Source organism: Ostrea edulis, chromosome 7, assembly GCF_947568905.1.
Source record: "Ostrea edulis chromosome 7, xbOstEdul1.1, whole genome shotgun sequence".
NCBI lineage: Eukaryota > Metazoa > Mollusca > Bivalvia > Ostreida > Ostreidae > Ostrea > Ostrea edulis.
Window position 1 is genome coordinate 51,748,067 of NC_079170.1, and position 16,201 is coordinate 51,764,267.

Below are 16,201 nucleotides of genomic sequence, written 5' to 3' on the forward strand. Positions count from 1 at the left end.
AATTTTGTTTCAGTCCAGAAGAATCAGAGTCAATGATAGTAACAAAAACATAGTCGAAAAAACCTGCAAAGGATTTCATCAATTCAATAAAGAAAGTTCATCTTTATATAACCCCCACTCCGTCTGAGACTTTATACTTCAATAACATTTAAGACACAAACCCCAGGAAAGAAAAAAAGATATGATGTTTATCTGAAGTAAATAGTTTTTATACATTCAGCAAATTTTAATCGTTTTTAATTGTTTACATTAAACATAATACATTGGATTAAACTTCGGCGCGACTACATCGTTAAAAAAGAATATGTTTAGGTGAGACGTGCTAATCTGCGTGAAGGTTACAGACCAATCCAAATATTGTAGAGAATTTCCAAACAAACAATCAAGGTCTTATTCACTGAAAAGACAATGTCATCATCCACACTTGCATTTCAATATCCATGATTAGAGCAAAATGTTTTTGAGCTTATAAAAGAAAAGGTTTCTATTTTCGACATTTTCTCAGATATGAATCCGATACATTTAAACATGGGTGTGAGGTGAATTTAGTGCCCTGGTTTGAACTCCCCCCGACTCTTCGTTTGTGTGATGTGGTATAATTTACCTAGGCCCCCAGAAAGCAAAGCTAGTTTGAACAAGAACATGCGTATAATTGGGAGCTTTGTTAATACAGAATGTTCACTTCATACATATCACTTCTCACAAGTAGTGTTTTACATCGGCTTTGTCAATAGACTGGCGGGTGTTTGCAATATCATGCATGTTTAAAATCTGTACGGGCGAATTAACCATATGTTGGTCAATAATACATGCACGAAAGACTTTCTAACTACACATTGTGATACATTAGTGGATACAAGTATTATCAATATATATGCACATTTTACGACACTTATTTAATCATTGACTATTAATGAATTGATATATACCTTTCTCGAGCATTTTAAATGCTGCAGTATAATATCATACATTCAATATTGATTTAGCATGTGTTCAAAGAAGTGTTTGGATTTATAAATCGGGCCAGTAAAATGAAAATAAAGATATGACACTTAAATGGCTTTTTAATCACAGAAATCCATTCTGTAAACGTTGTGACACACCATACCAGACTGACACTAGCAAGATCAGTTACAATCAGCCCAACACTTTGGGTAAGACTGTGTTAAAACAGGCACAGGCGGCCTTATCTACCAGGCTAAAATAAAGATACACTGTTGTTAAACGTCCGTGTTTATACATATAAGTTGTCAATGAAACCCTTTTCACAATGTCCACCATCAATTGACACACCAGTGTTTTGTGTGACGTATGTTAAGTTTCATTGACAACTTTCATTTCTGACTACAATTGCGGTATGTGTAGAATATCTCTACTTTACAAATTAGAAGTCATCGTATTTACAATACATGTAGGCCTATAGTTTATGATGTTTAGTGATAAAACGTTCTTAAATTCTAGACAATGTCAGCGTTCAATACCTGATCAATTATTTAATGCCAACTTTTCATAAAATAATAGGATCCGCAACGAAACGTTCCGGGTACAAGTTAACGTTATTGCACTCCAGCTGTAAACAAAGATGGCGGACTAGCTATCTTTTGTAAGCTCTGATTGCCGGTTTCGATATTTTATCTATTAAAAGTATCAATTAGCCCGTGTCATATATCGATCCTGATTTACATTTGAGGACCAATAAATAGCATTATTCATTTGAAACATTTCACTGGCGAGGATCGATGCAACTGGTTGAACGTTGAAAAGCGTCTGTAACTGTGATATCGCATGCATTCATTGATAACAGTCCCAAATAACGCTTGTTTCTAAACTTGACAAGGAAAAGGATGAAATATCAATATAGAACAACGGAAATGTGGTTTAGCCATATAATATAGTAGTTGCAGATCTCCGATCTGTGATTGGTGAAGACTATAGTACGCTTTTTACATCCTATATTTTCACCCCTTAAGTCAACGTTCTACAATTTCTGCGTACAAAAACCAGAAATCACTATTCATGCTTCAAACTACTCGGAGATTTGAAGAGTGGTTCTTAAATGCTTCATTTTATATATTTAATACAGTAAACTTTATTACACTCTTTACACATGAATTAACTTGGTGACAATGTATGACGGTTAGCTCTCCAATTACTATTTTCATTTGAAGTTCAAAACGACATTTAGATCTGTCTGCTGACATAGTTGTTTTATATCAAAAGATTACATATCGTTCATTTCACTCGTGATCAGAGAGGTACCTTGGGAGATTTACTACATTTGTTTCTAACTGACACGTGATCAGAGAGGTACCTTGGGAGATTTACTACATTTGTTTCTAACTGACACGTGATCAGAGAGGTATCTTGGGAGATTTACTACATTTGTTTCTAACTGACAAGTGATCAGAGAGGTACCTTGGGAGATTTACTACATTTGTTTCTAACTGACACGTGATCAGAGAGGTACCTTGGGAGATTTACTACATTTGTTTCTAACTGACACGTGATCAGAGATTTGTTTCTAACTGACAGTGATCAGAGAGGTACCTTGGGAGATTTACTACATTTGTTTCTAACTGACACGTGATCAGAGAGGTATCTTGGGAGATTTACTACATTTGTTTCTAACTGACACGTGATCAGAGAGGTATCTTGGGAGATTTACTACATTTGTTTCTAAATGACACAGTTACATGTAAAGACGTTCTAAGAGAAAATACAATGTCACTACGTTTTGACAATAATCAAACACATTACACACAAACAATAGCTGTAAGTACGGACCGCTTTGTCTTTACACATTGTATGTGCTCCAATCTCTTACTCAATCTCTTATTCATTTCACGAATATAAATCAATCTAAATGAGGTACACGATTTTTCTTTTCGTTGCTGTAAATCACTATAAGTTCACGAGAACTATATTTCGTGAGAGTTCGAGAAGTAGTCTTGGTATGAGTATGTTTTCATTGCTAATTTGATATACTTAAGTAGGGATTAACCATTTCAGCATTAACAACATTATGTCTCACTAATATATTCGACAGTACAGGTTACAAAGGTAAAGTCTCACGAAATATAGAGGGTCTACACTATCGAAATTATGCAATGATAATGATAAACGTTTCTGAAGACACAGTCAAGTGTTTCAGCGTTTATCTGTATTTGTCTACTGAAATAAACATAACTATACTTTACTATATCAAGATTGTACAAATAAGTTTACTTAAGCTTAACTCCAACTGAAGGAAGTTAGATAAAGCATTTCAACAGAAACCACATGATGAAATAAAACGCTTGAAATACAAAAAATAAATAACGATAATGATAATGACAATTTTATTTGGATTAAATCAAAATCTTAAGAATGTTTAGAATTATTTCTCGTTCAGTGGGTATTTTCTTAATATTTAGAGTCAAATTATAGACCAGTGACATTTTGTATATAAAAGAAAATGTATTCAGTCTAAAATTGATATCAAATTATTGATATAAGATTATACGTTATTCCTAAAGTATATCTAAAATTGAATTTTACCATCTCATTGTATGGGGATTTAGTTCAGAAGATGAAAGCAGTTTATTGTTAAATAATCGCTTTAGAGAGGATCAAAGTTTAATTTAAACTGGATAAAGACAGCAAGTACTGCGATACTTGAGGAAAAGTCTGATACTTTTATGCAGAAAAAAGATCAACATCTAGGACAGAATTCACATAATATAATAATGATTAAAAAGATGAGTATTCTGCATTGCATATTTCTATGTTTCTTGAAGTAAATACATTCTAACTTTATCTTTTATTTTGCAACTTTTGAAAATATCAATGAGGGAAAATTGGCCGCTGCTTTGACCTACATGTTCTCGGTTTGTCCATTGATACGTAGCTTAAGGTAAAGTCAATACTAAAGAGATAAAACTTAGCATGGGTATTCCAATGTTGTTTTTAAAACGTCCAATGCCTTTGAAAATCTCTTGTAAATCCAATCAAATCACTTTGAATTCATTATCTGAATCCATTACTGAAAGTGATCAGCTTACTGATTTATCAATGTGTTACACAAACATGATCGTTTTGAAGCATATGACAAGGGTTCATTATTTTGAATATAACTTGTTTTTCAATAAAGAATTTGATTATCGAATTAGTTAATTGCGACATACGAGTCGATATGGAGCGATGATGGTAAGGTGCTTGAAAGTTGTAAAACAGAAGCTCATAGACCTTGGGCTACCTGGGGTTAGACCCTCAAAAATGACACGTATTGGGTCTGTGATCCAGTACAGAAAGACTCGCTTATCAATTCTGTTTGTTATGCCATTACATCTTTCTCAAGATACATCCAGATATCTTAATTATAATGTTTTACGTTATCCTTCCGATATATTATTTTCTTAATTTTATCACCTCAATCAAATATTCACTTTGCCAATGATTTAAAGAATAAAGATATTGACGAAGCCTATGCGGATATGAAGTAGGTAGGGGTGATTTACTACCGCAAGATAATTATATCCCTAGTAATATACTTTTTGCATTATTTTCATCCCTCGCGATTCAATTTTAAACTTAAATAATAAATATTAAATAAATTCAAAATCTGCAATGTGGTGTTATATCATGACGTCACAATGCTTTTACGTAAAACCCATTTTATTGAAAAACTGCAATTTTCAAACCAAGCGAAAATTGAGTTACAACACACATTAAGATTTTGAATATACACACATTTGCACGAGTATCCCATTTCAATGCGTGAAGCGCTTTTTCGATACTGATAACAGATTTAAAGGGGCATGGCATTGCCTCGGTATTTTTCCCTTGCCCGACACTGGATTTTGATCATAACATTAACTAATAACTAAGAACATAACTGAATGTATTTGAATGGTTGCCTTACATTTGCTGAAAACTATGTTTGTTATGAATAAAGATGCAATGGTTAACAATTAATCACCACACACCAGACAAAAACAAACTTCTTTGGTCAAACACATGGTACAGATGGATGCATTACTTACATTGCTTGTTGTATTATCTGTATGTGGTCGTGTTTTTTCATGACTTTTAGTCCGTTTTTCCGTGTTCTGTAAAACAAAAATATCAAACGTTCAGGACACGGGTCATTTGCATTTACACAAGAATTTATTTCGGAATAAAACATTCCCAATAGACCTTGATTTGTTTATCCAACATGATTTCACATTTGATAAATTTAAGATAAAAGGGAACCTAACATTCCATTACAAACAGTGTTTATACTACTGATCTATAGAAGACCTTCTTCTCAGAGGAATACCACTATGTAACGGATTAAACTTCGGTTTTCAAAACGGCGGCATGTACAATTATTTAGATTTGGTTCCGGTAATAACTGGGACATCGGATATTTCCGATATATAATAATCATCCACACAAAAAACAAACGAATGGGAAAACGAAAACGATTCTGTTATTTGAGACCTGTGTGATAAAAGCGGTGATAAAATGCTGTCATATATCTATAATTGATTGATTGTATATTGTTTAATGTCCCTTTCGAGAACGTTTCAGTCATAAGGAGACGTCACCATTGCCGGCAAAGGGCTGTAAAATTTAGGCTTATGCTCGGCGCTTACAGCCTTTGAGCAGGGAAGGATCTTTATCGCGCAAAACCTGCTGTAACACAGGGCCTCGATTTTTGCGGTCTCGTCAAAAGAACTGCCCCATTTAGTCGCCTCTGACGACAAGCAAGGGGTACTGATGACCAATTATAACCCGGATCCACACAGGACGCCATGCATCTTGCAATTGGCCGAATCAGTTCACGTGGAGTTTTATACCACCTTTATTCTTGGTCAATTTAGTAGACCTCGTCAAAAATCCATAATTGTGTAAAAAGTTCAACTCATCAAAAGTTTATAATTGTATAAAGTTCACCTGGAGTTGTTTTTTTTTTTGTTGTTTTTTTTTACACGTGTAAAAACATTTTTAAACTACATGTGTAAGAACATTCGTTCACTTAGAGTTTCATACCACGTGTATAAGAACATTTTATACAACATGTATAAGAACATTTTATACAACATGTATAAGAACTTTAGCTCACCTGGAGTTTTGTATCACGTACATGTGTATAAGAACATTCGTTCACCTGGAGTTTTATACCACATTTATGAGAACATTATTTCACCTGGCATTTTATTTCACACGTATAAGAACATTATGGCTATTCTGCATTAATTTGAGGTTAATACCCAGCAAAGAGAACTTGAGATGACATACAGAGATTTCTGATGACCAAGTTAATCTTACAATAGGTTGCCTGTCCTGCAAGAGGGATACTCGAGATTGTGCCCCCCAATTGTTTACACTTTGATAAAGATCACAATTTTGAGAGCCGCTGGTAATGATACGGTAAGTACTTTTAAGTGTCCAATCCATGGTCTAAAGATTAACTGAATGACTTACTCAGTTGAAAAGATAATAAATTACACAATTGCCCTCGAAACTGACACAACAAGCCTCTTATATTCACATTTTATGAAAAGTAATCGAGTAAGTGTTTCGAAATCCCCTAAATAGCCCTCACTCACCTTTTTTTTCTTTCTCCCAACGGAATAACAGAAGGCGTTCATATAAAAATCAAATTTCTGTTTTTATTAGATAGTGAATTTTCTTTTGTATGTGATAGTCATTCGATATTATTCAATTAGAATTATCTATAAAACCTTATTGACATTTAGATGTTGACGGAGAATAGAGGACAGTTGTTTAGGGAGTCAAACGAGGGTTAATGGCAAAGGAGGAAGGCGATGTGTCGGCAATACAATAGATTTACTATATTCCACGGGATGTCCTTAATACAGCGTGTCCGTTATCGTAAAATCTATCATTTAAACCGTCCCCCGCCGCGATCACTAAACTTCACGGAGAACAATACAGAAAAATGTTTAATATTGACCTACACACTGCTGTTTTTTTATGGTTATTGCGAGCTTTTCTTGCTTTTTCTTTTCTCGTACGTCATCTGAATAATTGTCACTGAGCCGGGTCATTGAGCTAAAAGTTGTCAATCCAGTCTAGCTGCGTTTTTTTCTCTCCTTATTATATCAATGATTTACGACCAATAACATTTTTTTCTGAAAGTGCCGAACTATTTGATTGTCCTGGCTTTAAAGGCTTTAAAATCATTACTATGTTGTATATCGAGGAATATCAGGTTTTCCGCATCAGTTATAAAAGACAAACGTGTTTGTTGTGATGCTCACGATTCGTGCTACATTATCACCTTTTTTTATAATGGCTTGTGGATTATACATTAGATAAACACCTAACAAAACTGGTATCATCATTTAGTTTTATAGACACTAAGTCTTTATCTACACAGGTGGCAGTAAGAATTTTAAATTCCGCCAAAAAAAATCAGTCACCTAGATTATTCTTGATAATTCCATTTTACGGAATTATAAACATTTAAATATAGATGTTTTTGATCATCTTGCATGATAAAAGCTTATAATAGATTTCCCCCTGTCTTCAGAAAAGACTGAGAGTAGTTTTCTTTGAAACATTAGATATCTCTTTCTCCATCTCGGCAATTATTGATCTTAGATATGCTTTTGCCTATCGTATAACAGTTATTTGATCTGAATGACATGCCACAATGTCGCGTGTCCTATACTGGAATTTTCTCATTCATTTTTCATTCACTTTGTTGCCAGCACAGAGCCCATGCCGTGACGTTGCATTTGCGTTTTGACACCAATAAGTTACATGGACGTTGCGTTTGTATAGCGTTGAGAAATTTGAGAGTCCACAGTAGGCTGAAACATTAAACCGCTCCGAGATTTCCTTGCTGTAAATGCGTATTCCATTTTTCAATGTCTGGACTGAGTAACCCAGACATGATTCTTCATTACCTTGTTTTTCGATGGTTATTATTAACTTCTTTATGTGTACTATTGAGTCAAAAAGCAGGGCAAATATGATTTCTCTTTTTTTAAATTTCAAAATACATTATCTTGATACAACTGTAAAGCATATCAAAAGAAATTATATAAGTTTTGTTTTTCTTCACAAATGGAAGTGATGCAAACATTGCTCGCTACACTGTAGGGTTGGAGAAGACTGGTTAATAACAACCTCTTTTCTGAACTCATATTGCTTAACTTACAAATGTATATTTGAATTTAGTGAAAACATATTGTATCGTTTGCATTCATTACAATTTCCTCCTTTTTCCCCCCTTGTTGTTGTTGTTGACAGAATAACAAATCATTGGATTCTTTGCTTTGGTTTTTCTTTGTAAAGATCCTACGTCGGTTATCTTGTATTAAAAATATTTTTTGATCTTTGTGGACACTCCAATATATGGAATGAACAAGCATTTTTTTTAATACAAACTGGTTAAAAATTACTGTTGAACGACGTCTTAAAGATCAGTATATACAGAAATGGCAAAGTGATATACGGGAGTCATCTAAGGGTGAAACGTATGGCATTTTCAAAAGTGAATTTGGGTTTGAAAAATACTTAAATACTTTACCTAAAAAAACTTCGAACAATATTTATTAAATTTAGAACTTCAAATCACCAACTCCCAGTAGAGACTGGAAGATGGTGTGACACTCCTAAAGACGAAATAACTTGCCATATCTGCAATACGGGTCAGATAGCTGACGAATACCATTTTATCCTTGAATGTAAGTTTTTTGAATGTTATAGAAGAAAGTATCTGTGTAGAAAATATTGTCACAAACCTAACTTTTTCAAATTTTCAGAGTTAATGTCAACTTCAGACCCTAATGTACTTATCAAATTGTGTAGTTTTATGTCTAAAATATATGATCAATTCTGTCCTCCTTTAACTCATTTTATGTATCTAAAACAACTCCCTGCTTTTTCACGTGTACCTTGCATATAATATATTCTATTTGTAAATATTGTATATATTGTACCTCATGTACCATAATATGGTGTGAGTGAATAAAGTAAACTGTTAAAACTGTGGTGAAGCCAGCAGTGCATGTATGTTTCAACAGTCATTACGTACACATGTATTTGCTAGTATTATCAGGAATATTTCATGTCATTTCGTGTGGCACGTGCTAGTATCGCGAAAATAACTAAGTACATGTAAGATACATAAGCATGCAGAGTAACATGGAATCAGTAATCAAATTGTCTTACACTGCACATGTATTGTACGTAATAAAATATTCCAACGACCTCACTACATTTGTACATAATCTTGCTGGTGGTTGTACATATTCTTAATGGTGGTTGTACATATTGTATATAATCTTAGTGTTGGCTGTACATAATCTTACTGGTGGTTGTATAGATTCTTACTGGTGGTTGATAACTATGCTAGTAAACACAATATGTGACGAACTAAAGCACACACAGGGGTGGATCCAGGAATTTTTAAATGGGGGTTTTTTACCATTAATTTTGGTTTTCAAAGGGGGTCCATCTAATAATGCGTTCTTTTTTGCTTTTTAGCAAACTTTTCTGACGTAAAGGGGGTCCAACCCGCAGACCGCCACTGACACACACACACACACACACACACACACACACACACGTTCGCTTTGAACGTAATTTATCTATACAACATGTGAATTTCTTCCAATTTTAGATAGAAGCACCTTTGCATAGTTAAATACCTATTTTGTAATTTAACCCTATCATAAGACGAAAAACACTAGACAGTTGTATCTTTAACGATACATGGAAAAAAATCTTTAATATTGTCAATTAGAAACCTCTGCATTCAAAGTCGTGTTAAGAATGTTTGACGAGTTATAATTATATCTTAGTGTCAAATGGAAAAACATGACATTTACCGATTTACATTACGGATTCACAATACCACGAAACACAGTAATTTGTTGTTTCGGGGGTTGTCATTTACCCTTACTGAATGTAATGGCCTTCTAATTAAAAATGAGAGGTGTCGGATATCCTTTACCAATATCAATGAAAACTTGTGATAAACTCGAAATAACCAAGCAATAAAATCAATCTATGTACAAATATATTCAATCATAAAAAAGTTAAATCATGTACATGTACATGCCATTTTTTCACTCCATGAAAAACATTATACAAGCATTAGTAATAAGAGGATATTCAATAATTGATATATTTGAAACCGCATTATACAGTACATTAAAGTAAATCGATTTGGATTTTTTTTATTGTCGGTCAAAGGCAAGCAACTCCCACACACTTCTAAATTTTTGGTCGTCTCGTCGGTATTTAAATCTCATGAAATTCACGTTTTTTGGTCTGCAGTAACACTTGTGACGATGCAAAGTGCAAAAAACATACTATGGTGAAACATGAGTATAATAGTTTTAAAAGAACTTCATGACAAAGGAATAACAGCTAATTATTTCTGTAGGTAAACATGTTTTTCATATTTTTATAATTAACTTTATTTTCCGGTAACAGTTATCTGATTATATTTTCTCACATCATCCAACACGACATCTCTTCTGTAGAAGCTGTCCATTAGTAACAATGCATAACGCTTTCATTGTACTTTTATGAATCCCCAGTTTGCACATAATAATATTCCATAAATAAAATTCAAAGCGACACAAATTCTTGCTTTTATCCAAAAATAGATAAAAGGGAGAAAAACAGAATTGAAGACAAATAACTTACCTCTTCGTTACTATGACAATACATCCGGTCGCGAGTGCTGTTCAAAAGCTTTAAAATGTCGTCTGCGGACAGCTTGGCTCGTTCCCGCCAAATCTGTCCCGAGACCTCTGAAGCCAGTCCAGTTCGATTGTCTTCCTACAAGAGATATGTAAAACTCCATAATAACATTAATCGACCCGACGCAAGCTCTTAAAATGTTTAACGAGTAGGCACAAGCCCAACATGAAGTCAACCCCGAGTAACCGCCGCTTGATTAGCAAAATCAATTACGTTTATGTTTACAGGTTTTATACCCCTCCTCTTGGGTTTTTATTTAGGTAAACATATAAATGCAGTTAGCCATGTAATTGATCGTCCCAAATTAATAAACGAATTATTTTGTTTTATGATCTTAGTTCTTAGACTGCTGCGGCATGTATCGCGGAACTATTGAGCATAGTGAAATGTTATAACTATGGATGGCATCAACAAAGTGTTTTTATCAAACATACGGGATTTAACGATCGTGTAATGGTCTTGTTCAGCTTTCTTTCATCCAATGACATGCTTTTCCTCATAACAGGCGTCGTAACCGGAGAATTCAAATCCGTATCAGATTGGTTTCCTATTGTAGCATCACTGTCGGAGTCGGCTTGGAAATCTTTGTGGGGGCTCTTTGGAGGCTTCCCATTTACTGGTTTTAATTTCGTTCCTGGAGTGGGCCGTCTAAGAGACGACACAGAGTCCGGTTTAACTGGTCGTCCGGATTCTGAGACCGGGGTCTTCTTCCTCTTGGCGTTCATCACAGCGTCCTTTCGTGTTACTGGTGCAGACTTATTCCGGTTTCCTATCGTTCGTTCCTCCTCAGATTTGTTAGTTAGACATCGCTCATTATCACGTACGTGCTGCAATGCAAATTAGTATGAATCATACATATAAAAATGAAAACTCTAATGCAGGTTGTGATGAACTGCAATGTAATTCATTGGTATAGTTCATACCTGTAGTTGTTCGATCGTTCTAAGGTGATCTCCAAGCAAATATATGATATCGTCTCGAGTTATGCGAGTTCCCTTCTCTGCAAGCTTTCTGGCGAGTTGTTTTTCCGATGTTTGCAAAATCTTTGAAATGTAACAGTGGTTATTAGATATTACATCATTTTTTTTATTTTAGAAAAACAAAAATGTTCTGAATTCGACAATTTCACTAAACGAGAACTAAATAAGCCATGTTGGAGAATGCTTTCATGAAAGGGCGAGCACTAGAAACGTTACACGTGTATACAGGCTGACAACTCACGTGTTCGTCGGAAGGCCTCAGTTGAATCTGAACACTCCACTCTGTCTCTGCATCAGAATGAGGGTTAGCCTAAAACACAGCACAAATTAACATTAAATCATTGCATTCAACAGAACACACAGACTTGTCATTTATTCCAGGGGTAAATTTGGAAGTCGAATATTACCCGTTGAATTGTTAATCCAAAGAGGATTTATTTAAACGGAGTACCTTGGGTTTTATCTGCGATTTGACCACCATAACTCTAGAAACACTCAATATGCATTGGCGATCAATGGATTATCTTTAGTACCCAAATTAATCATCTGATAGTCGTGTTCTATTTAATTTTATGCTTGTATTAACTGTTATGCTATTTAAGTAAATTTCTGTGTGTTACCTAATACTAAATCTGGTTTTACATGGATTATGACTAGAGGTATAGATTATTCATACAGATAATTAAACTTGCAAATTTAGCAAATATATATAAAGATTGCCTTCCAAGTATCAACCTTTCAAATTTTCAAGACATGAACCTATATGAAAATACGTTATGTTAAAATCAGACATATTTCTATGAATAGTTTTACATCTTAACTAGGGTCTGTACGTGTACATTTTTCACTGTGCGACAAATTCATATGCATATTTTCATACGGATTTTAAAATCTCCATTCATTGATCGCAAGCATACAATTCTGTTGATAAGTAGCAAATATCTCTTGCTTAACTCTATAAAAAAAACTATGAATTTAAATATATTGCATCATAATCATTTCCAGGAAATTAATCCACATACTGCTAAGTCAAAATCTAACTCAGTTCTTGAAATTACAACCTTTAAACTACATCATAAATTTTCAAAGGCATGGAGAGTACAAAGATATATTGAGAAACAGACCATAAGAAACTGTATTTCACACATAAATGGCGCTGAGACGTACCGTGACCTCCAGTCGTGGCGTGACGTCACTAGTGATACACGTGAAAACAAACTCCACCAACTGATAGCGGAGATTTTTCATGACGTTTTGGTATTCACTCTGGGTCAGTCGACCTTGGACATGTCGTTCTTGTAGGGCATCTAGAAAGGCGGTGACCAGGTCATCCATCCGCTGACAAGAGAAGACATACATCGTTACGTACGTACAATCACCACTCAGAGAGAGACTCAGCATAACAAGATATCACTCCCAGTCGGGGTAATAGCCTACTGATGCGCGCAGTGCCTCTGAGATCGATCCTTATTAAAAACACAACGATATTCTATATCTAAAGTGATTTTACAATAGAAGTGTGACACAATGGGAAATCAGAGTGCAATTTAACTAGGCTAGAACTAGTCGATATCTGATTGACTGCTCGAGAGATGCTTTCTGGGAGTTTGACGCATGTCGGCTGCTTTCAGAGGCGGGAAATTAAGTTTCTGGTCGAATGAAATAACGCTGAATCGACCTCATGCCTAGAACACGCTATCACATTGAACATAAATATATAATGTTTGTAATGAAATATTTTCTTTTTGTTTTCCCAATTCAAAGACTCCAATTATAAAATTACTGAAATCTACGCGAATTCTTGCATAGAGTTAAATAAAGTTTTTTAAATATTAATTATTTACTTAACTCGAGTACGCTTTATACATGCACCTAACGACATAGGGTTCACGACAAAGGCCCGGAATGCTCCTAAGGATTTCCAATACACAGAATGGGTTTTCTCGTCGATGCACTAATCGCCCCGCCGCTGAATTATTCAAACCCAAGATCCTATGAGATTTTTCAATATACATTTTGATCCTAGTCTGCTGCTGGAGAGATTTCAGTATATTAAGGCTCTTTAAAACGGCATTCAAAGTAAAAATAACCGTATCCACTTTATCGACATCAGTATTTTTCATACCTAGAATGGTGCTTTACAATGGATGTTAGAATTTCATGTCGACAGGAGAAGTATTGTATCGGTGCTTTTGTAGTTTACAAAAACACCAATGAGTTTGATGGATTAATCGCTCATCGTTTTGATAGTTCGTTTAACAAAATGTGCTTCATTATGTTGTGCTATGGATAATATGATACGTTTTTTGTCTCTACTGTCGAAGCCATTTCCAACTATTAAAACTGAACAATGTGTGTCATTTGGTCAAAAATTGAACACGGTCGACTGATTAGTGACGTCGATTCTCTATTTCAAATTTCTAAGATAGTAAACGCACTTTCATTTGCAACTGCCTTTTCTTTCTATCATCAGAAAAAAGGCGTCCTTCAATGTATGAAACCTTAAAATTAATTATACATATTCGTTAATGGACAGTGGTGTGTCTGTCAAGATTCATCAACCCTCATTGAGAAGAGAACTGATCGAAATGCATATCAACCTCACTTCCTTATTAAAAAAAAATCTAGCTGCGTCCTTCAACAACTACCCGAATTATTCAACCAGTGTTCTTGCATATGTCTCACTACATCCCTAGGCACATACATTATTTATTTAGGACGGTATCATTGATCTCCTAACATAAAAAAGGTTCCAATGACCTACTGCAAGTAGTCATCTTAAATGACATGTTATAGGGAAAATTAGTCATTGAATTGAAAAATTAATATATCTCTGTTGGAGTGCAGTCTTTGATCGTTGGTGCCTGGCATCAGACGTGGCTTAGCAAACCTAATAAAGAGAATTGCCTTCACAGGTGAAAACTCTCGGACCTTGTCGCTACTAGCCGTATATGATTTATAATTTCATCATTTGTATATACAATGTAGATCGACTCGATTCGGTAACTGCTCTTGCTGGTGCACTCAAAGGATAGAAATCGAATGAGAGAGTTCAGGTATGAGAAATGTAATCATTTATAGACTTGAATGACTGAAAAGAAAATAATTTTCGTACATAGCGATATCATGCGAATCATATATTTTTAAAACAAGATATCATATCTAATAATCAAGTTACTCTAATAATCAAGTTATATGTAATAATAATAATCGGCTTGCACTATGATGGACCGCTAGAACTGTAAAATTAATATGTGTACATCTACATGTATCATTCAATATTGCTCGCAGATGACAATTTTTCTTCGTCATCAAATTCCTGACTAATTAAGAAAACATGATGTCAAACATATGTTATATTTCTAATTAATGTTGGAGATGAGGGTTGTCTTGCAAGGTTTAATGCATGTAATTATGAATGAAAATCAGCTACTAATGCTACATTATGGACGGTGGACCTTACCTTGGAATTTTCTTAATCTACACGTATATCGATTGTGAATATAATAAAGTACGTTTATATAACTATAACTACAGTTCTATACAAATGATACTGTATGCAACAGTAGACCTAGTAGAACATAGTGTCACCTTCAAATATTTACGGGATGAGAGTCAATATTTACCAGGCCCCTATTCTACCCTACAAAGAAAGATACATTTGTACTTATACATGTACAAGGCAAATTTGTCACGTGTAACCCGTTAAACTCTAAAATCCACACAAGCAAACACCAAACAGCGTCAACCCAACACCCAGATGTACCCGACAAAGAAAAAAATATCTAAAGCGATGGTTAAAAATTACATCTAAATATGAATAAAAGTATATTCTAGTGCTTGTAATATGTATCAAAGCAAAATAGAAATGAATATGGAAAATTTGTACATGTGTTATGATAATACTAAATGATAATTTCTACTTACAAAATAGGCACAGTACTGACGCGCTGCATGAGTTCGGCATAAATGTGCAAAATCACAATTTCTCTTAGGTGTATTCTCATCCATTAGAAATTGATCAAAGTTCCGGTTAATACTCATGAAACATTAACAGGCGATATGAAATAGTAGTCAACGGGTTTACAATAATGTTTGGTTGAACAGACCCCCACATACTATTGCAATATGCATTATTTACATTGCTACAGAGAAACTGAATTTCTCCTTTTTTAAAAGTACATTATATATTTATTTATCAATATAAAAACAGACGTGTATTTTAACAAAGATTTCTAATATATTTGAATAGATTGTAGGATTGAAGCATACACGGAAAGGCTGCCCATTTAATTCCTCTTTTTCATGAATATAACTTATGTACAACTAAATTCATTATCCTTTTGTAATGTAATTTTGTATTTCCCCATTTTTCAATAGTGTTTCATAATAATATATGCAGCCATTTCTATGCTGTGGACCTCCAACATACTGCAATATACAGCTGTGTGATTATACACATTACCCTGTAAGTTTCTCTTACATTACAAAGATGTTTACAGCAAACT

General features: G+C 34.3%; 1 protein-coding gene across 8 annotated transcripts in view; it reads right to left on the reverse strand.

Annotated features, from left to right (window-relative positions):
* LOC125654800 (uncharacterized) overlaps positions 1 to 16,201 on the reverse strand; it is a 54,329-nt gene that overhangs the window by 12,662 nt on the left and 25,466 nt on the right. For 7 of the 8 annotated variants that reach the window (XM_056144698.1, XM_048884885.2, XM_048884886.2 and 4 more), the window contains 6 exons: positions 12,861 to 13,031; positions 11,935 to 12,003; positions 11,637 to 11,756; positions 11,148 to 11,540; positions 10,657 to 10,791; positions 5,022 to 5,087 (listed from right to left, as the gene is read on the reverse strand). In XM_056144698.1, the coding sequence (XP_056000673.1) occupies positions 5,022 to 5,087; positions 10,657 to 10,791; positions 11,148 to 11,540; positions 11,637 to 11,756; positions 11,935 to 12,003; positions 12,861 to 13,031 (954 nt within the window). Of the gene's footprint in view, positions 1 to 5,021; positions 5,088 to 10,656; positions 10,792 to 11,143; positions 11,541 to 11,636; positions 11,757 to 11,934; positions 12,004 to 12,860; positions 13,032 to 16,201 lie in introns of all 8 variants that reach the window. The other variant, XM_056144695.1, reaches the window with a different exon arrangement.